Genomic DNA, 22623 nt, shown 5'->3' with positions numbered 1-22623 from the left:
CAGTTTTGCGTAACGTCTTCTCACGCACAGGAGCAACAACCTGGATTGAACCAGTCATACGCAGTTAGAAGCCATTGGAAATCACACTGCTTACATTTACCACTGCATAAAAGTGCCATACACCAAATTAACACACCAGTCCTGTGGTGAACATCTTCTCCACTCAACATAATGCAACTGTAGAGAGCTGCTGAGACTTGGAAGAAAATGCTAGTATATCATGGTGGCAAGAGGAAGAAATTAATTTCCAATCAGAGTATGCAAATTAGGTTCTTAACACTAGACATGCCTGCAAGCGTCAGGCTTGTGAGAGGCAAGAGAGAGCCTGCTATCTGAGTGTGTATGTGTGAACAGGTCATTACTCGCATTCAAGCTGACTTTAAAAACTGACATATCATAGTAGGACAGCTGGGTTGGCTGAGCGTGGGTGCCAACGGAGAGGGCTCGTCTCTGCCAAACCAGTCAGCTGACGAAAAACTTTGAATGCTGTGGTTTTACTGTGAACTTCACCACGATCACGAGGCAAGATAAAATATTTGCTGCCTTGATAACTTTCCACAGTTGTAAAATCCAGTGTCGTACTATTGTAAACTGTTTGGCAACAGATAAGCCGTGGGTTCATTAGTCAAAATGTCCTTCCTGGGTTGTGCATCATCACCTCACTGTGACCTGAAAGGACCTGCCTACTTTGACACATGCTTGTTCACAGTCTAAATGCACATTTAGAGTGACTGGAAAAAACCTTTAGTGTGGAGCTTTTGGTTGAGACAAAGCAACTTCCTTTGCCTTTAGAAGTATTTGATGATTCGTTTTATACGTCAATACCACCGATCAGACAATAAAGGTGTTGCCATTAAGTTGTATTAAGTCAAACAAGCTTGTGATCATAAAACAGGGATTTGATTGATTATCCCAGTGCAACAGAGGAGTTGCTGTCTGGTTCACATGTAATTAAACACATTTAAGTGACTGTTGATTGTTAATTAAATCGCTTGACAATAAAAGCAGAAAAATACGTGAAAGAGAACTCATTAGAGAATATGACAGTTTTAAATCAGTGTAGATGGTCGAAAAGCAAGACTGGTTTTACTGTAACTAGCTGAAACCCCGCTGAGTAACAGTGTTGACGGAGTCTTAAGATTGCAGTGATACTGAGACATATGGGAATGGAGGCAGGTTGTTTTTTTTTTTAACCTGCGTGCACACTAGCATACAGGCAAGAGAAGAAGTGAGAGCTGAGCTCGTTGCAGAGCCACAGGCGGTTCAGCTTTATGGCTAGAATGCAGATCAATATCAGGGAAGGAGAGAGAGGATGAGGGAGAGTGGGAGCGAGAGGGAGAGCACACAGGTGGGAGGGGAGATTCTACACAAAGGAGAGCAGCAGAAATAATGTAAGAGAGATAAATGCCAAAAATGCTGTACCACGGTACAAGGAACAGAGGAGGCAGGGGAAGAGATACGCATACAGTACAGAGAGACAGAGATAGGCAGAGAGAGAGAGAGGAGAAGAGTCAAAGACAGCTGCGGAAGGGAGAAAAAAACAAGAGAGGACTAGATAAAGTGAGAGATACAAGGTTGAGAGACACAAGTGCAGTAGTTTACATGCGCACAAAAACCAGGTTACTGGCACAAGTCGTGTTATTGCTGTTAATTAGACAACACGTTCACGTACCCTGTAGTAACCTGGTTACTATGTTGTTTTAATGCAGCAGGTCTGTAATCACAAGAGGCTTCTTAGTCCCACTTTAGCTTCAGCTGATGTCAAAAGCATTTCAGCACAGAATCAAACAGGGTTGCAAACCTTTGGGAATCTCACGATTTGGCTGGAACCTGATTCTTGTTTTTTTTTTCTATTTCATTCTCAATTCAATAGTTGGAAAAAAGAGCCCTATTTTAGGATCTTACTCCAGAGTGCTGTGTGCCAAACCATTCACTCCTGCCTGTAGTCTGCTGAATTACAGTATGAAGTATAAAAGGCAGTCATGCTAACTGGTCTTAAAGAACGTCACTGTCTGACTGAACAGAAAACTGTGTGGGAGTGAGAAGCTTTTTTCTCCTTTGAAAAAGTTAACTGCAATAATTTGGAAACATGTTAGAGTCTTCAGTCTGTCAATGAACCCAATGCTTTTTTTACTAGTCACTACCACTGTCTTCAAAGCGCTCAGGAGCAGGAGAGCTCTGCTGTGATCCGTCTAACAGCTAACCACAGCAGTGAACACCCTCCCTGCTGCAGTCGTAGCACATAGGGAAGCCCGTGCTTTTCCACAATACTGTTTGGTGCAGCAGCCTGATTATCATACTGAGCTGAGTAAACCTCAACTTTTTTAATATTAAGAAATATGACAATTTATTTCTATACCTCAACCACACTTACACCAACATCATCTGCACTTGTCAACGTTTTTCTGCAGCTGTTATTCAACAGCGTATCTAGCTAACCAAGTAGGAAGATGGCGGCCTGATTCTGAATCCTGTCTATAAAGCTCTGACTGCTCATCTGCTTCATCAGCAGCAGGAAAAAGCTGTTAATGGCTCAGTAGCAAAGTAATTTCTATCACTCTGTAAATAAAATAGATTACATCAAGTTAATTTTTAATGATTTACATTTGGTTGAGTGGTTAAGATCACATTTTCCTGCGGTGTGACAAACTCAAAACACACAATTATTACTGCTTTATACTGATTGTAATTTATTAAGTCCAAAATGCGCCCCAGCATTCGCCTGTTTAGGAGATCCCCTTATGATAAGTCACAGGTTTTTCATTAGAGCGACATAGCGAGGAGAACCCATAACTTGACGGACAATGACATGGTAAATTTGATTTCTGGAGTCTGTGAATCGATTCAGAATCACACAATCCCAATTCTGATGTGAACAAAATTTTCCATCAATTATAGGAACAAGGACTGTTTTTGTGCCCCATTTCTTACGCTGTTGTTTTGTTAGGAGGGGACCACTCAAAGACTAGAATGAAGAAGAGGAAGCATTGCAGCAGTTTCCCTCCGAGATTGATAGCGCTTTTTTTGACCAACAGCTTTTTCAATGAGCATATGAGTAGTGCATTACGACAGAAAAAGAATGATGCCTCTGGAAGAAACACAGGGAAAGCAACAACAGAGACAGAAAGCAGGAGCCGCTGAGTGAGCCAGCGGAGGCAGGTTTGGAAGGAGGGGTGGTTGGAGGGGCTGCTGTCTGGTATGAAAGCGCAGATTCGTTGCATTGAGAGAGGAATGTTTTGACGCTGTTACAATCCCTTCAACATCACCACCTCCTTCTTTCTCTTACCCCTCCTCTTCCCCGCCAATCTCACACCTGATGTGTGGGGGCTGCTGGGAGTCGCATGCCAAGATGAATAACAACCGGCTGTTAGTCACGATAGAGCACGAACACACACGCCGCCCGTCTCTCTCTCTCTCTCTCTCTTTTCGTCTTCTTTCTCACCTTCTCTCTCTTCCTCCCTAACACACACACACACACACACACACACACAAACAGCATTTTCTCTGTGATTTACGAACACATTGAGATTCCATTTCACTCCTCTGTCTGTCTCTCCCAACTCGACACAGTGCAACACTGACATTTGGGTTGAAGGTCATACCACACATTCCACTCTTCCACATTGTGCTCATGACCAGTTATCAGCATGGTTGGTGATACTGAGGTGACAATGTGTGTGTGTGTGTGTGTGTGTGTGTGTTTGTGTGTGTATATGCTTGGGCTAAGACCACAGGGTTTTTTTTGCTCGTGGTTCAATATCAGCTCTGGGTCATATCCGCAGATACTGTCAGTGTTTGTACATTAAGACAAATCTGTAGAGACCTGTATTGATTGTGGTGTTTATTGAAATGCAACCAGTGGGGGTTGTCGCTAAAATAAAAAAAAAAAAAGATATCTGGTAATCTTGTCTTCTCTTCAAAGTTTCTGAAAAAAATGTAAAATAAAGTGAATTACTTTTCACTTTACTCTATACATAAGGAGATCTTGGTATCAGATCCAACAACTATTCTCTGTATAGGCAATGTGTAAACACCTGTGACAGATGGTACAAGTCAATTTGGAAAGTTAAATAGTCTAATATTAATAATTACTAATTTCCTAGGAAGAAGGTTAAAAATGCAGGAAATAACAGACTGGGTTTTTGTATGATTAGATCAGTTTCATTATCAGTTACTTATTATCTGGGCTTTATTCCTGCAACACACTCTTTTATTACTTTTAATAATATTTCTGTTTGTGGTTTACATCTACAGGTTTATTAATCCAGCCACAGTGTTATTTTTGGACACTTGTGTATTTATTTATCTAAGATTGACTGTGCAAACAACGTAAAACTCCTTTGGTGATTAAGATCGCAGCCAACCATTTTGACTCACGTCCAAACGCTGTGTTTTTGGGTGGTGAACTATGTGCAAAGTTTAGCTGAACCAGTTGCTGTTGCAAAATGGTGCGTCGCTGATTTTCAAATGGGGCTGGGTATAATTATGGTGTGTCGAATCTAGACTAGTCTAAGAGAAGATTTATGCGTTAAGGTGGTTATCTAAAGTTTACTAAGGAACGTAAAGACCTGTCCTGTGTCCATGCTCTCTTGTGAATCTGTAAATTCGTAATGTGAGGTAAACATGGAGAATTGGGATTAAATTCAAGTAGCTCTGTTCCTGTCTCTGTACTATGGTCCTAATGACAAATTGGACTATAAACGTGAAGACAGTAATCATTTGTACATAGTTTGTTTGTTTCAGCTAAGCTCTTCGGTTGGTCATCTTGAGTGCATGTTCCTGAACAGGAGCATTAATTTAATTAAAGGGTTGGAGGAGTCTACCCCGAGTGTGAAATCATCTTAATTCTTACTTCGTATTTTATGCTCAGAATCTACCCTTTTCCCTTGTGTGTGTTTAACCATATTGATTGTGTGCTGGGCTGCAAATGTGGCCACAATGTGTCAGAATCCACAGCGTTGCTTTCACACTTTGTGCAGACACAGAGGCTTCTCCTCCTGCGCTGACATGATGTTAATGCTACAAGGTCAAGTGGTGCATTTACATGCACCTGTTTTTATTTGCATTTTCAATTTGCACGTAGTAACCTAAGAGCAAATGTCTAATTCTTTAAATTAATAACTAAATTATTGCAGAAAAAAAGTTTTTGCTGAGGTGGAAAAGTTAGTGACTCAGTAAAGTATGATTTGACAAAGTGCAATGGAAACAGATGTAGCAAATTAATTATGATGTACACGAATCACTTTCTTTTCTCACTAAAGAGATGAAACCTGGTGGCACGAAAACATCAGATCTGTGTGAAGCAGAGGAGACTGTAACCTTTCTCAAATTAATACAAATAACCAAACACGAATTCTATATTTAAATCGTGTTTTCCATTTGGTTATGTCAGTCTGGGTTTGACTGTCAGTCTTACTCTTAATTATATCCTTTCATTGTGACAAAAAATAATCTGCAATCATTTAAAATTATCGACTCGAGAATTAGCGCCACCATCTGTTTATGAATTCCTATTTGCTTTAGCAAATTCAAAACTTTTTGAGAATGGCCTGAAATCTATCTGTAACTTAATGAACAGTTTCCAGAGGCCTGTTCTTCATACGTGGATTAACAAGGTATCTGGATATTGTTGATGGTTTCACATAATCCCGGATTTGTTGGTTCTGCCGGAGTCATGTCACTCATTTTTTTGGCTCCATCTTTTTGCATTTTTGCCACAGTTACATTTTTTAATTCTTCACTGTCGGTTTTTAAAGAGATGACATGTAGTCTTCTGTACTGGTCAGGCCTCCTTTTGTGGAAACATGTGATTGATTGTTTGTGTGATGCAATTAAACACACAGTACATTACACTGACAATGCTACGGCCTACATGGATGTTTGATTAATCTTCTCTAAAAATCACCCCTCATAAGAATGTTCGTGAAATCTGGTTAAAGAATCTGTATCTGTCATACAAAATTGACAACTGTGAATTGTTCTTCACAATATTAGTCAGCTTCAACAACTTAACATTTACTCTGAAGTCGAAACTGAATTTCTCATTGCGATACGTTGTGACTATATTGTCTACCTGCTCTTATTAGTCAGACTTCTCATCTTCATTTGGAAAGTCTGTCTCTACCATTTCTGCTAATTACAGTCCACAAATCTCACGAGACACGGTGTTGAAATCAAAACTCTAGATAATAATAAAGATGGCTCATTCAGATTAAGTAGAGGAACATGATAGTTAGCAATACATTTCCTAAGAGATGATGCCCCATTAAGACTGATATGAACAGACACATTCAAAGACACAGTGAAGAGGAGAAAACAGTGGTCACGGTTTTCTTGCACATTTGATATTTATGAATATATCGCCCAACCCTAGTGTGAATGTTGGTTTAGAGGAGCAGGTTTTTATTTTGGCTATGTGTTTGTGTTTGGTCGCTATACCTGCATGCCGGTAGGGCTCAGTAGGCTCCACCAATCCTTATCCAGGCCAAAGACAAAGGCATTGGCCAAGCCATGAAGTGGCGCCGACAGGACGTGCAACAAGGTGAGGGAGAAGGATGGATCCTGTGGGTAGATGGCATTATGGAGCCTGGTGAGAGAGAGAGACACAGAGAGAGAGAGAGACTGAAGTGTTGAGTTAATCCATAAAAAAGTTGTAAATAAAGAGACAACCTGCAAGAGCGCTTCAGAGGTGAGGACGGAGTAATTGAAGGAGAAGTCAGAGGGAAAGGAGTGACAGCCACAGGAAAAAAAGAAAAAGCCAGAGAGCGAGAAGTTGATAGACAGAGCAACAGAAAAAGAGAAAAAGAGGCAGAGGACAAGTGAGTGACAGTGAGGGAAGGGGTGAGAACAAGAGGTAATGAGAGCAAGCGGCAGAGGCAGAAAAAGAGAGCGAGAGAGAGAGAGAGAGGAAAAGGGGAGGGCGAAAGAGCGAGTGAGCTTTATATCAGCGTTTAAGAGCCCATTAGGCAGCGTGAGACGGCTGGGCTGACACATTCTTGGCTGCCGCTTCGACAGCACGCAGCACTTTACAAGGACAGGGAGAAGTGTAGCGCTCAACTCCCTTCCTCTCCCTTCCTCTTATTTCTGTTTCCAGCTTCTCCTGACCACAATTTCACCATCCCATCATCTGCTTCTTTCTCATTCCATGCACGTTTTCCGACACACTGCCCATCCTCCCTCCAATATTGGTCCCGTTTCTTTGCATTTGGTTTCATCTGTCTGGATATCTAATTGTCATCTTGACTCATGAGTATGATCTCCCTTTGGTTTTAATACCAGCCCCTGTGTCTACCTCTCTAGGATCCCGGGGCATGACTAGGAGGAGAACCTGATATTGTATGGTGTGGCTGCGAACTAATGGCTGCTTCTGAGAATGATGCTGCTTAGCCATTAACCCTGGATTAACCCTGTATTAGCGCTGCTCACCGGGTTAGCCTGCCGCTAATGTCTTTTATTGATCTGTTAGCGAGAGAATCAAACCACGCGCAGCTCACAGCATTTTCCACGTGTGATGTTCCTGAGTTGGGTTTGCAGAGTGAACCAAGTGGCCTTGGTGGTTTGGCCTCGGGGTCATGAAAGGCGTACCCCAAGCTACTTGTGCCATGCAGAGAAGCAAGATACAAAATCTACCATTTAAAGAAAAGAACTGTGTCATTGTGGTTAAAAGCAGTATCGTGACACTACCGCACACAGTCATTCATCACTGGATAGATCAGACTTGTCTCTAGTTATTCAAAACGATAATGATTTTTGTGAAATCTAGAACAGCAGCACTGCTGTTGAGTTTTGAATCTCAATCAGTTCACAACAGTGCTGCAGACAGCGTGACATCAATGGATGTACACCATGCATGTGCCTGAATAAACAACCCTTCGCTGTTAAAGTGACACCAAGCAAGCAGCTACAAATAAGACGCCTACATCGCATCCTACATCGGCAACGGCAGCCAAATGTAAATGAGGAAATATTCACACTGTACAGATAAAGTATATCAAATGTGTTTTGTAAAACAATGCAATTAGAGATGTCCTGCCAATCTCAAAGGCTGGCCCCAGGCATATTTTAATGGATCAGCTAAAATTAAGCCAACAAAACTACTAAAAAACAAATAACTGAACAGAACTTTACTGTTTTGTCCACCTCAGCTTGTTGAAGTTGCAGCCGTGCTCTCCTCACTAACAGTCTGTCAAGCTGTTGCCAATTAATGTTAATTCTGTGAGCAACTTGATAAGCAGGCCAACATTAAACTTGTCTGTTGTTGGGCTAAAGCTTGCTGCAACCTGGTGTCTGTGCTCAAAAGATCATTTGTGAGATAAGAAGCTACTCACTTTAGCTTAAGCTTATAAACCTAATAGTTTTTGAATTAGGACCTCAAGTACTTTGAATAAGTAGCTTGTGAGGAATACGATGTGTCACATTAAATAGGCAACAGGCTGCCCATTTCAACGAGTCAGATACATGTATGGCATATAATTAATCAACATTTATATAAAAAACGCTTCCGTCCAATGGCCTTTTTCACGTTACATTTTTCTTAGTTATGCAACGTTTCAGTTGATAGTCGCCGTTGTTTTGTATTTACCATGTTTACTGAAGCCAAAGTGTCACCCCATGACGAACACAACACCTCATTATTTCAGCACCAGCCCTTTTCATCTGCACCCATGTGTCAAACTGTAATTTCTCCAACATTTAAGTAATTTTCTCCTTCACAATTAGACTATAGCTCACAGTTGCTAACTTAATTAAAACTGTGAGGTGGAACGACATCGACTTGACTTCCTCCATTAGGAATTAGTTCACGCAAAGGTAACGAGGACCTACAGAATGTTGGGTTAGATGTAGTTTGTTACTGTAATTTATGATAGATTAAAAAAGTACACTGCACATGACATATTATGTGTGAATGAATAATTTAGCATACTGTACAGGCATACTGACATGACTTTAGATATCAGTTTTGTTTCCAGTTCATACAAAAATGCAGCCCATCTTAGAGGCACCTTCTTAAACTAGAAATCACATTAGTTTTTTTTTTCCTTAAAAACCTAGTGAGAACTGCATGTGAATAGCACAGAACATGATTACAGAGATTCGTCCACAAATCTGGTTATAATCCTCTCTTATCCTCTTTTGCAGTGTGAGGTTGTGGGCTTCATTTGCTATAAATCTCTCTCCATTTACCTTCCAACTACCTTTTGAAAAGTTGTGACAGAAAATAAAACCACAAGTTGGGTTGGCCAAAGTTCTGGAGACAAACCTGTAACAAGAACCTACCTGCTTTAAGTCATTCTAAGTAAGGGTGTCAACTAAATGTCTAAATGCTGCTTAAAATAAAACCAACAGTGCAGCTAGTGGAGCGTACAGTGGCGTGTCCTGGCGCTTGTCAGAGTAAGGACCATTTCAGAGCGACGCTGCTTGTTTTCTGGGTTAGCCTACCGCTGTATCTCAGAGGACCAGACCAGCTGCTGCTCACATTCATTTCACTTCCCATTAAAGGTGAAATAAATCAGGAGTCCCCACACAACCTCCTTAGAGATGTTGGAAACACACACTCAGACACACACACAGATATACACAGAGGATGACGGACACGTAGACGTGCATAAATGCACATCTCACCTGTACATGTGCACAGAGGTGTGTACATCGAGTATAACCTAGGTCATATGCATCGGGGATATCAGGTGGAGAGGAAATGCAGTAGATGTGTGTTTGTGTGTGTGTGTGTGTGTGTGTGTTTCTCTGACAGCGCAGCGGTGAGAGTGAGTGGGTCTGTGTGAAGGGGGGCTATTTCTGGCATCTCATTTTTTTTCCTGCTGCCGCAAAGAAACGCGATCGGCGTCCGGGAAACGAGAGCTGGCAGCAAGCAATCATCTGCCTGCCACACATACACACACGGGCGCACGCGCTCTCAATCACACACAAACGCACACACACACACGCACACACACACACACACACACACACACACACACACACACACACACACACACACACACACAGCACCTCACAGTGCTGAGCAACACGCGCCATGGCAACGGAACAGCCGCAATTAGAGGCAAAGAGCCTTTCCCCTCCATCGAGGGAGAGACGGAGAGCAAAATGAAAGGAAGAAAGAAAGCGCAGGCGAGAGAGAGAGAGAAAGAAAGAGAGCTAGGAAGGTGGGGGGGCTGGCAGAGACGAGAGTCAGAGAAAAGGCACCGCACAGGAAGGAGAGAGGGAGAGTGAAGAGGAAAGGAGAACACGATAAAGAGGTGAGAGTGTGCAAGAGTGAGGCTGTGAAGGGGAACGGGGGCCGAGAGTGATGAAGGAGGAGGAGGAAGAGGAGGAGGAGGAGGAGGAGGAGGGGAAAGGGCTGAAGGAGAGAGGCTGAATAGAAAAGACTAAAAAGCAGAGGAGGCAGCGAGTAAGGAAGTGAAGGAGGAGGAGGAGAGATATCCAAAGAGACAGATTGCAAGACATGAGCGAGACAAACAAAAGAGATTACGTGCGAGAGAAACCAAGATAAGACGACAGGGAAAAAAAAAAGGCGAGGAGGTTAGATAGAGAGAGAAGGGAGAGAGATGGAGAGACGGGTGGAGGCGTATGGAGGAGGAGGGGAGGGAGGGAGCAGGCTGTTTCTCCTGTGTGAGCTGGGCTAATGAAAGATGAATGAGGGAGGCAGTGGTGGGAAGGAGAGCGTGGCTGCGGGCGATGCCTGGCTGAGCTGCTTGTGTGTGTTTGTCGGGGTTTGTGTGCGTGGCGTAGTCGAGCGAGTCTCACAGTTGGCTGACTGGTGTTGGACAACAGAGATGATATTGTGTATACTGTACGACTCAGGAGCAAATGGTCAACAACAAGAAAAACACATTCACGCTCAGAGACACACAGAAGCAGACGTACGTCGCTTTAAGTCAACGGCTGTTGCCACCTGTAAGGATGCAGTCAATCATTAGTACTCGCACAGCATCTCAAGCCTTGCTCACTTATTCAGACCCTCCATCTATCTTGCTGTCAGTCACTCTTTGAACCTGTCTTTCTCTCACCCTTCAGATTTCGTGCTAAATCCCTCATCCGCTGCCTCTCCCAATCTCTTCCAATATCCCACACTGCCAGTCTATAACGCTTTCAATCCATCAATTTCCCTCCTGCCTCCATCAGGGTTCAGCTTTTGTCTGCCTCTAATTGTTGTGCTCAACATCCTGAGAGCTGCGGGTGAAACGCAGGGTAACAGCTTGGACGAGAACTCCTTCCCTAGAGTGGAGGGTGGCCAGACAGAGAAGCCATCCTGACCTCAATCGCACTTCCTCTTCTCGCAGACTGACTGCCTGACTTCTTTTCTATTTTTTTTTTTCCCCTCTAGATGAATCACACGCTTCACGGTGCCAAAACAAGGCCCTAGTGCTGCCTACGATGCTGCTGCCGAAAACAAATCTAAACTTTTCTCTCACTAAAAGGGATAATTCTGACAAAAGGAGTTTAACCTCTTAACTCTGGTTAAGGTCGGTGTGCGATTCACAGCTCCCTTGACTGTAGGCTGAGGCCAAGGAGGTGTGATATTTAACAAACTGTAGGTGTGACAAAATCACTGCAACTTTGGTGCATTAGCCAATGTTCTGCTGAGTGTGTGCATGTGCTCTACAATTGAAAACTGGAACATAACCTACTATGATCACAGGGTCTACATGAGGATAAGTTGCATCTTAGGGCATGACTCCCATTATACACATACCTACAGATGCACAGCACACACACATTTCACCCCAACTCTGTGTGAACATTTCACCAAATACCTCTGGAATCAGCAGCCATGTGGTGCAAAAACAACACAAACACATAAACATTTTAGTGCACGCACACGCACCTGCACAGGAGCACACACACACACACACACACACACACACACACACACACACACACACACACACACACTAACAGACAAAGAGGTACACACAGACCCTGGGGACTGAAGCGGCTAACGTTCACCAACAGAATAAAACCCACACAAAGAGACATCCTGTTTCCTGGAACACAACACCTCGCAACCCTCTGTGCTTGGAGCAACCAGTAAACACAGACACACACACACACACACACACACACACAGGCATGCGCGCAAAATCTGTGTGTTTCCTTGCGTCTGATTCATGTGCTGGCATGCGTCTGTGTGTCCACCGATGCCACTGGCTGTGCCTTCGAGTGTTTGTGCACGTGAGTTTATCCTTGTGACTAGCTATGGCTAGAAGTGTGCGTGTGTGTCTGTGTCTGTGTGTGCGAGAGAGAGAGAGAGAGGAGGGAGAGCAGATGATAGAGTAGGCTTTAGCGATTCCCTGGAGTGTGAGGCAGCGTTTACGGCACTCTCAGAGCAGCCAGAGTGATGAATATTTAAAGACATGCCTGAAAGAGCAGAACGAGGGGGAACAGCGCATATATGTGTGCGTATGTGTTTGTGTTTGCATGTGCCTGTGAATGCGAGAATGTGTCTAAGTGTGTGTGAGGGAGGTTATCTAGTATCTCCTTAGCATTTGCTAAAGGAGATACGACCACATGAATGTCCAGTTTGTATAAAACCAAAGGAGTGCAAGCTTGTATGTGTCTATAGGGATGTATAGGATATCTTTTAATTGCTTATATATGAATCAATGTTGTCACATCTGTGTATGGGCATGCATTCTGTGTGTTTGTATATGAGCATTTTATGCCTGCATATTCATTTACATGCATGCAAATTCATGTATATTATTGTGTTTATATGTCAACAGCAATAATAAGCCTCTGGGTATTTGCGTCCAGCCTGGGTGCAGGTGCCTGCCCTGTGTGTGTTTGCACTTGACACACACAGCTGTGCAGGCCAGGTCTGTGTCTCGCTAAATGGGAATGAATAGTGAAGCGTCACTGCTGCTCAACTGGAGACAAATTGCATGGAGGGTCTCTGTCTTCAGTTACACACCGATCACTGTTTAAGGCGCAAGAGCACGAGGGCGCACACATGGGCACACGCAGCACGCGCGATCATATATCTACCGAATATTATCTAGGCCACACAGCCACATGTGGCTAAGTTATCACACATGCAATCAGGCTCTTGAAGAAGTGTGACATCCGAGACCGCAGACATATTTGATTTGTGGTGATGATCTGTTTGTCAATAAGAGTAAAGGAAATATCAAAGTGATGAGAATGTCAAAACAAGTGGTCCAAGTCTGCTTCCTCTATGTTCTAACTTACAGTGTAAAATATTTAATATATTCAAATTGAGTTAATCCTGAGATTGCTGGCAAGCCCCTGGAGCCCAGGCGAGAAAACCTGGAGTCTGGGAATCACTCCTGCAAAGATTGGTGATCAAAGCAACACAAAACGGAGGAGAATGATTGAGTTTTGCCTCAGAATCTAAAAAAAAAAAAAAAAAAATCACATACCTGCAAGCTATATCAAGTCCAAAACTTATTTTAGTAAACAGGCCAATGCTGCCACTCTCATACAGCAAATTGAATGTGAAGAGATACATAAATAAAAAAAAAAAAAGATGAGAGTTGGAACCTTGCTTACTGCCTTTCAGCATCTGAGAAGTTCACTTGTTCAAGTAAACAAAATACACCACAAAAGATATTAGGGGATACAGTACCAACCGCACACCAGCCTACACACACAAAGGCACAAACACACATGTGCGCTGAATGCAAGATATTCTGAGAGGCGTAGAGGCGAGGAACGGAAGGAAGGGAATGTAGAAAGAAAAGAGAAAGCAAGAGTGAGTGAGGGACAGAGGGGGAGAGAAAGAGCGCATCCTGGGATGCAGAAAGCCGAATGCAGTGAGATAAGAGTTAATGTATCCCCCCATCCCCTTCTTCATCCCTCCCGTTTGGCTCTCTCTTTCTTCCTCCCTCCATCTATCCCTCCCTCCCTCCTTCTCCTCCACCTCCCCGTTCTCTTTGAGGGATGAATAATAACTGCTGCTCTGAGATTTCCTCCCTCGTTTTTCAAAGCGCAGAACGGAGATGGGGAAGGTCTGCCTGGCCCGGGTTGCGTGTGCAGGTGTGCGTGTACGCTCACACACACGTGCGCACGCACACACAAAGTGCAGACACGCACTCAATCACACACAGATGCACGCACACGCTGTCTTGTTCTCACTGCCTGCCTGGAGCAGGGAAATCAGATCTCCTCCAGAGAAAGGCGGGGGGCTCAGACGCTGTAGGGAGCCCATACTAAAATTCCCTGCAAGCATGTATAGGCCTATACACACCGCAAAACCCACACACAGCATCGAGGGAAACCAAGAATAACTAGGAGGATACAAGCTGCCTCCTGGAGTGGCAGGGTGAACTCAAGGTTACAGACTCATCACTGGTTCAAGCTCCACCGCCAGGGCCAATCTATCCATGCAGAAGTACCTCTGTGCAAGACACGTAACCTTGATTGCTCAAAGGCAACTAGCACTTTCCCTGCGCCTTGCCTGGGAGGTTAGTGCTTCTAGACAAAGCCTCGATGAAAACTAAAAAAGATACTAAATGGGGATGCCAGTTTCCCTCCACTTGTAGTCAAAAGGAGAAAGAGGAGGGTTTTTAAAGAATGTGAAAAGTCCTCATAAAAGACAAGCAGGCTGTCCAGGAGGAGCACTTGCTCATCAAGCCACGATACGGCACAGAAATCGGCAGCTAGGTTCTGAAGAGAGAGGGCTTATTTATGCAAACAGGCATACAAGCACGCACAGTAGGAATCTAGACAAGCCTTGTAAACAAACACACACCCACACCATAAAGCACACAGGGGAGGCGATGTGAGAAGCAGACTGTGAAAACTCTAGTCGTGCCCGGGCAGTGGTTACACACACACACACACACACACACACAATGAGCCGAAAGAGACTGAAGTGCCAGAGAGAGGGAGAAAGAAGGAGAAGGAGGAGAGATAAGTGCGAAGGTGTGAGTGTCTGGTGATACCTTTGCGTTGCCAAATGAGGGCAAGTGAATAGGGGAGAGGAGGAGATGGAGAGAGGGACAGAGAGAGAGAAAGAAAGAGATGTGTATGGTAAAATGATGTAAAATGACTCGTCCATTCATGTGTGTGCGAGTGCGGGCGAGGAAAAGTAGGAGCGCTTTCCCATTTCAATTCGCAACAGCTGGTGTCGAATTAACACATTTACCAGTGTGCATTTGGAACAGATTAAAATTGCATGTGGCGTGTGATTGTGTGTGCGTTTGTGTGTGTGTGCGTGTGGTAGCAGATGAAGGCCAAAACAAGAGTGTGTTTGTGTGTGGGAGTGTCTGTGTATTAATGCAATGGATCAGGGCAGGGAGAAATGGCAGGGAGAGAGAGATAGAGAGAGAGAGAGCGAGAGCGAGAGCGAGCGAGCGGCAGAGGGGGATGCAGAAGGAGCGAGAGAAAGAGAGAGAGAGCTCTACCCAACGGCTTTAGCTGCTGCCCTGGGCCGTCTCTCTAAGCCTTGTTTAGGAGGCTTTGGAGCTCAGATAGAAATAATCCCCCACTCAGACACACACACACACACACACACACACACACACACACACACACACACACACATAACATAAACACACAGGAATGCTCATAGACAGACGCGCAAAAGCACACACTCAAGTCGAGACGAACAAACAAGTGGGCACACATGCACGCAGGCACACACAGCAACAAGCAGAGACAGCACATTCTCCTTGACACGAAGCCAACCACCCGCCTACACACATGCACACTCACACGTACAGCAAAACACACACTAAGTCTGTCTGCCGTGCGCTGCTTCCACACGGTAGAGCACAGCGACATCGGCACGGCACCGTGACAAACACTTTACACACTCGAGCACTCAGCGGAGGGGAGGGAAGGAAGGAGGGAGGAAGAGATAGAGAAAGAGGGGTGGAAGAGGCAGTGGAGGTTATGAGCCAGGGGGGAGGGAGGTGAGTGAGTAGGGGGAGAGGGAGGGGAGGCTAACAAATTAATAGGAGCCGGAGATGTATACAGCCAGCGCTGGGAACGAGGGAGGAGGAGGAGGAGGTGGAGGACGACGACGAGAGAGCAATTCATTCCCGTTTTCTCATCGTTCGCTCTCTGGAGAAAGGCAGAGCGGAGCGAGTGAGAGCGTGTTTGCTCAAGAGTGAGAGAGAGAGAGAGAGAGAGAGAGAGAGAGAGAGAGAGAGAGGGCTTTGTGTGGCAGCGGATAGGAAAAGTGGAGGAGGAAGAGGTGGGGAGCTGACATAAAAACACGGAAGGGGAAAGACAGAGAGCCAGAGCGATGGAAGAGCAGAAAAATGGGTGCTGTAACAAAGGCGTTTTGAGTGTAAAAGAAGGAGAGAGGAAGGAGACAGTGACATTAATGGAGGGAAGGATGGAAATGGGGAAGTGAAGAGGTGAGGGGAAGATGAGGAGGGCACTTGGGGGGTTAGCACGGGATGCAGTTTGTCATCTTCATCAGCAGATAGCCACGGCATGGGTGGGGGATTTGAAGGCATGGAAAGGTGAAGGGGGAGGAGGAGGAGAGGGCAAGAGGGGGAGGTGAGTTGGGGGATGGGCAGTGTTTGAGCGGAGCCTTTGAGAGACGTTGACCCTGTAATTGACCTGTGTCTCCGCCTACATCGCAGAGGCGACAAGCAGAGCCGCCGCAGCTAATCACTTAGTAACCCTGACCTGTCAATCACACCCGTGCAGCAGGGAGGGAGGGATGGAGGGAGGGAGGGAGCGGCAGTAAATGAAAGAAAAAGGGAGAGAGAGGGAGGAAGGGAAGGGAAGGGAGTGATGGAGCAATAACGGCACAGCGCAGATAGGGGTTATCATTTACTGGACCACCCACCTCCTCCCACCAACCCTCGGCTGACGAAGCCTTGGTTTGCACTGTACCTTAAAAAAAATAAACACAAACACAAAGACACACACATACATACAGACACACACACACACACAGGATCTTCTGTGTTGATCACCTGAATGTTGGTGCTGCTACAGAGAGAGCAAAGCTTTGTGAGACTTCAGATAAGAGAGAGCAAGAGAGCAGGCTGCAAAAGGCAGAGCAGGGAGGGAGGGAGAGGGAGGGAGTGACGGGGTGAGTGGAGATAAGACAGCAGAGTGAAGCCAATATGCAAATACAACAAGCGAGCACAGAGTTTATGTGCCATACAGGTGTGTGTGTATGTGTGTGTGTGTGTGTGTGTGTTACCTGTTGATGAGGGGAAAGATAGACACCAGCAGGTAAACGGAGGGATACCACTTCAACGGCTTGATCTCCTCAGCCAAGGAAACCTGCAGGAGAGAGAACCGACTACTGACCCATGTAGAGAAACTGATTACTCAGATGTCTTTCTATCTCTCTCCATCGCTCTCACACTCACAGACACACAGACACACACACACACACACACACACACAGGGGCAGCGTCTTAACTAGGTGATCAGTGCACTGAGACAAACAACAAAGACCAATTAAAACCTAATAAAATATTAACCTGCTGATAATACGCAATATCCACAGCGTTATGAGAAGAAACAGGGATTCCAATTAAACTGGAAGCCAATACTTTACTGTAATGTGAATGGGATGAATTCAATATCTGGTGGACAAGCAGAAAGGCAGGCAGGAAGACAGATAGATGCAGCAGCAGCAGCTAAAAGTCGAGGAGGGGGAGAGTCTGGCAGTGGAGAGCTTTTACAAGCCGTTATCTAATTCCCAGGAGAGGAGGACTCTTGCGTCCGGAAGAGGCTGAGAAGCACGGCCCCTGGATCGATTTTCTGCGCTGTGCCGCTCCCCCCCGCCCTTCCCCATCTCCTCCACGCAGTAGCCGAGCCAGCGGAAAGCCTCTCTTTCTTTCTCTCCTTCTCTCAGACACACACATACACAGACACACACAGACAGAGCCAGGAGACAGGCCCACAAGCTCTGGTTTCTACCCCCACACGCTAGAAATTAATTACTCACCAGAAAGACCCTAAGGCGTGCAAGCTCTATTATCATGGGAAGCTCTGACATCACTGGCCATGTCAAGCTCTGCCTATTGTCATCTCAAGTGTGTGTTTTTTATTACGTGTGTACTGGGAAGACTGTCTCATAGGGGAGAGGAAAATGGCAAACCAGGAGTTTGAAGGTCCTGATATGAGTCCCTGTGTGTGTATTTTCAGGCAAAAGGCTTAAAATATAAAATTTAGGTGAGGACCAGGGACAGGCATTTGAGGAATTTCAGTTTGCGAGAGACAGGATGTGGAACAGTGGAGGAGTAAAAGAAGGAGAAGGAGGAGGAGGAGGAAGAACGCGGTTAAAGTGCCTCGTGTTTTTAATCACAGTCCTCCCATGTCAGAGGCCCCTGCTCGGCTCGGGAAGCAGAGGGGGAATGAGACCGTAATTATGTGCGGCGGGCGCAGCGGTCCCAATGTTAATGACGCATGCTAGATTACAGACGGTTATCAGGAGCAACCCATCCCCTCCACCACCCACTGCACTCGCCCTCACTCGCACTCATTTCAGAGAAAACCTAGTCTAAAAATAACAGCATCTGGTTTCCCAGATGCACTTGAACATCAAATTCAAGGACTTTTCAATAGGCTTTCTAGAGTAAAATTCAAGGACTAAAAATGATAAAAAACTTTTAATAAAACTTCATAAAGACATGTTTTTCTACGACACATCAGTACTGGACATCAACGCATGCTGTTGTATATATGTGTATCTGCCACAGGGGTTTTCTCTTGATGTGAAATGTGGATTCCTTCGTGTTTAGGGAGTGTTTTAACAATTTCTAATGTTACTGCACCAAGTTAATGTCATAAGTTAAAAGAACTTAATTATTTTTATTATAAGTTTATGCTCATTAATATTTTTAAAACTTTGCTGGGTGCATTAGTATTTTGGCAAATTATTTTCACTGTCCACATTTCTTCCGTCATATTTCTTCAGCTTGTTAGTCATCTGCATGAACCTTTACAGGAGGTGCTTTTAACTATATCCTGTTTTTTTGACAACTGTCAGTTTCCAAATTTCAACCTCAAACTTTAAGCCACTGTGAACAAGATCACATTAGAGTGTAATTATACAATTCAATGTCACCTAAGCAGATTGCATCTGCCGAGGAAGATCATGCAAACTGTTACAATATATTCCTTCTGATGAGAATGCATTTAAAATACCATATTTTCTTTTTTAAAAAGTGGTATACTTTTAAAATACTAATTTGCTTTTCTTGAATCCACATAGATCCACATAGGCCAGAAGCAATAGCAAGTCTTACTGCTGATTGTCTAGCAGCTTTAGAGATGATCCCTACAAAAGAAGGTATGTCTGGTTGTGGATGTGTACGCCATGTGTCCTGCTTAAGTGCTCTTGAGAGATGAAGCCAACTGTCCTTGCAGTTTACTCATAACTTCTTCACTACATTGGTGACATGTAAAGTTAAAAAATCTGCTGGCTAATCAAGGAAAGAGGCATGCAAATATATTTCTCAAATAGATACAAGGTCGTGCATGTGGCCACACGTGTATACAGACACACAAGTAGAGACATCGCATTGCGACTCAAGGTAAAGCTTGTGTGGATCAGTAAACAAACACCCAGGGAAGATAACGAACAAGCAGCTCGCTGTTTGCTCCGCCAGCTTTGTTGCTACCCGATGGGACTCAGCTGCTGTGTGTGCAAATGTGTTAAAAGGTGTGTGTGTGTGTGTGTGTGTGCAGCCTGACGGACTGAACACCTTCTTCTGAATAGCCTCTCACTGACCTGTGCTACTGCAGGACCTTGTGGTGCTCGTGTTTCTAATGCACGGCCACGAACAAATCACTCAAGACGCACACAGATGGGTCACAACCATGTGACTGATGGCCCTGATAACTGCCAACACTAGTTGAGTGTACGTCATCGCTCCAGCCAGATACACACACAGATACACACTGATAGAGGGGACAGGGAATGGTGCCAGGCTGAGACTGAGTCAGAGAGAGAGAGAGAGATCAAGAATAGAGGACGAAGGAAACTACAAGTGTCAGCACAAAACATGAGAAATGAATGTGTCTGCATGCATGTGTGACAGTAACAGGGAACATGTGAGGCGCAGAAGGAGGGAGATTTGACGAAGTGAATGGAAATCACCAGAGCCAGCGGTCTTCAGACACCCAGCAGGAATCACTTTTTCTAGTTTACACCTGCTGCTACACACACACTAACACACACACGCGCGCGCACACACACAAACTAGTGCTCGCTGGCTTGGCAAGCACAATCAGGGAGGCTGTTGTTGTTGTTTTAAAGCATCACAGCGCGTGCATAAACTCTCATAAATATTCATGTCCATGAACCTGGCTTGCTGCTTTATTCATGCTGGGTATGAGTACAAGAGTGAGCGAGAGAGACGGATCGGGAGAGGAGAGAGAGGGAGCGAGTGAGAAAAAGACAGAATGAGGGTGGAAAAAAAGAGAGAAAGAGAGAGTGCAAAGTGGAAGGCAGAGTGAAAAACACATGGAAATGGGGAGAGCGACTAGGAAAAAGAAATACAAGGAAACAAAAAGTGTGATAAAAACCACTGCTGACTTATTTACACTCTGTGCTACACATAGCAATTAGCCCACATGAACAGCGTGTGTGTGTGTTTCTGCCACACTTTCATGCACACCCACATCACTGATGAAGGTTGTGCCAGTTCAGTGTGCAGTAATTACATCTGCCACTTAGGGGCAGCATCTACATAACCTTTACCCTTACCTGCCCTCCACACCTCACCCTGTGGGTGGAGGTGTAACAGCAGAACAGAAGAGTTGGAGGGTGGGGGCTGACAAAAAGCAGGACAGTTTGCTGCTAACTTTTCAATAGCACTGCAATATTGACTATCGCGCTGAGTGCGCTGGTTACGTTGAATTTACATTTAAGATTTACATTTTAATGATCTGGTGCCTCAACAGCAATGCTTGATGTGGGCAGCTAAGGGTTTAGAGTCTTGCTGGAGGACACTTAAATGTCTGTGGCCAAGAGCCCAGTTGAAATTACATTCAGAAAAACTTTAAGTCCAAGAGAAGAAACACTTCTCAGAACGTGAAGTGTAAACCCAGCGTTTTCTAAGAAACCTATTAAAGGGGTACTCCAGCAATTTAGTCTTGCACTTCGATACAATTAGGGACTGTCGAGACATAGCTCAAAGAGAATGTTTTAAATAGAGAATCCTGACTTTTATTCTCCAGTATTTTTGAAGCTTCAAAAATCTTTTAACTTGTTTATAATGCAAACTTTCATCTGTGGTGTAATCTGTTGACTCCAAGCTTACGCCAATAGGCCAAACCCTGATGATGTCATTAGGGTTATTTTCTCAGACTTTTGAGAGCTGACATAGTCTGAGACAACATTATACAACTGTTTGGAGAAGCTGCATAGCACTTCCCTTACCATTTACCTTTACCAGGACTAATACTCTGTCTAAATCACAATTCAGGCAGTCAGAAAGTGCCAGAAACCTCCCACCACATTTCTGACACTAGATAAGGGGAAGTCTGTATCTGACCTTTTCGACACCCCAAGGAAGAGGTAGGGATGTTCTAATGATGTGGGTATGAATGTTGGATTATAGTCTAATCATGGCCGGCCGCAGGCCACCTGCATGAATGTGTGAAAGGAGCCAGTCGCTGTACTTTACTCTATGGCCTTCTTTCTTGAATTATTATACAACTATTTAAATTTTCATGTAAACAACAAAGTGCAACACTATGAATGCTTTCCAGAAGAGATTGTCTGAAGATGGTATCCACAAATTGAAACAATACGGTACCTCTGTCTCTGTATAAAGGCAGGCATTTCACTCTGGTTTCAAGTGTGTCTATTTCAGAACAACTATAACATGACAATCGGACTTATGAAGTAGTTCTGTGCAAACATAACCCAATCCCTGCATGTAAAATCAGTGGCGTGTCATTTTATGCTAAGTAAAAAAGACATCACATTTCCCACAAGAAGCAGTTTTCCCCAATTTTTCTTATTCCCCTGTCTTCTGTTTCTCTGCTCCTTAAAAGCCATTTCTCAATCTGTGCTGGCTTGAATATTATTTAGCCTATTTATTCTTTTGTTCCATACCAATTCAATGAGGTCCGATCAGATCAGAGAGGCACTGCAGCTTCCAGATTTATCACCATTTATACACGTGTACACACACACACACACACACACACACACACACACACACACACACAAACACACACGCACGCACGGAGAGTCAAGAGGTCAAATTGCTCCCTGCTGCGTTTGACACCTACCCAGTGTGACCGCAAGAGCTAATCCTGCACACACTCTAATCCTCACGCTCCATCTATGTCTGTATGTGTGTGTGTGTGTGCTGAGAAATATGATGGTCAGACAGGCCGTTACCTTTCTTCTCTCCCTCTCTGGGTTGAAGGTTCCCAACCATGACTGCATCTGCTCAGAAAACACACAAAATGAAAAGAAAAGGTCAGAATAAAAGACAAAACAACAAGCAACAACAGTGATTAGATCATTTCAAGACAGGAGTAACCTTAGGTTTAGAGTTCAGCATCTGCAGTGACAAGCTGGAACAAATATCACACTGACTAATGCACAAAACTCCTACACCTTCTCGCCAATCCGTGCAAAACTGGCTAATTCACAGCAGAGTGCAGAGCTCAGAGGCAGAGGGGAGCACTTAAACAGCTTCA

The 22623-nt window shown here is 44.4% G+C and overlaps 1 protein-coding gene across 1 annotated transcript in view; it reads right to left on the bottom strand.

Annotated features, from left to right (window-relative positions):
- Nucleotides 1-22623, bottom strand: part of si:dkey-100n23.5 (cyclic AMP receptor-like protein A) — a 44884-nt gene that overhangs the window by 2585 nt on the left and 19676 nt on the right. Inside the window, exons 10-12 of the mRNA XM_026376608.1 lie at nt 22319-22366; nt 17150-17232; nt 6439-6586 (exon numbers count right to left, since the gene is read on the bottom strand). Of these exons, the coding sequence (XP_026232393.1) occupies nt 6439-6586; nt 17150-17232; nt 22319-22366 (279 nt within the window). The remainder of the gene's footprint in view (nt 1-6438; nt 6587-17149; nt 17233-22318; nt 22367-22623) is intronic.

This window comes from Anabas testudineus, chromosome 21, assembly GCF_900324465.2.
Source record: "Anabas testudineus chromosome 21, fAnaTes1.2, whole genome shotgun sequence".
In the NCBI taxonomy this organism is placed as follows: Eukaryota; Metazoa; Chordata; class Actinopteri; order Anabantiformes; family Anabantidae; genus Anabas; species Anabas testudineus.
The sequence above is the reverse complement of the archived record's forward strand: the minus strand, read 5'-3'. Positions and strand labels throughout refer to the sequence as shown.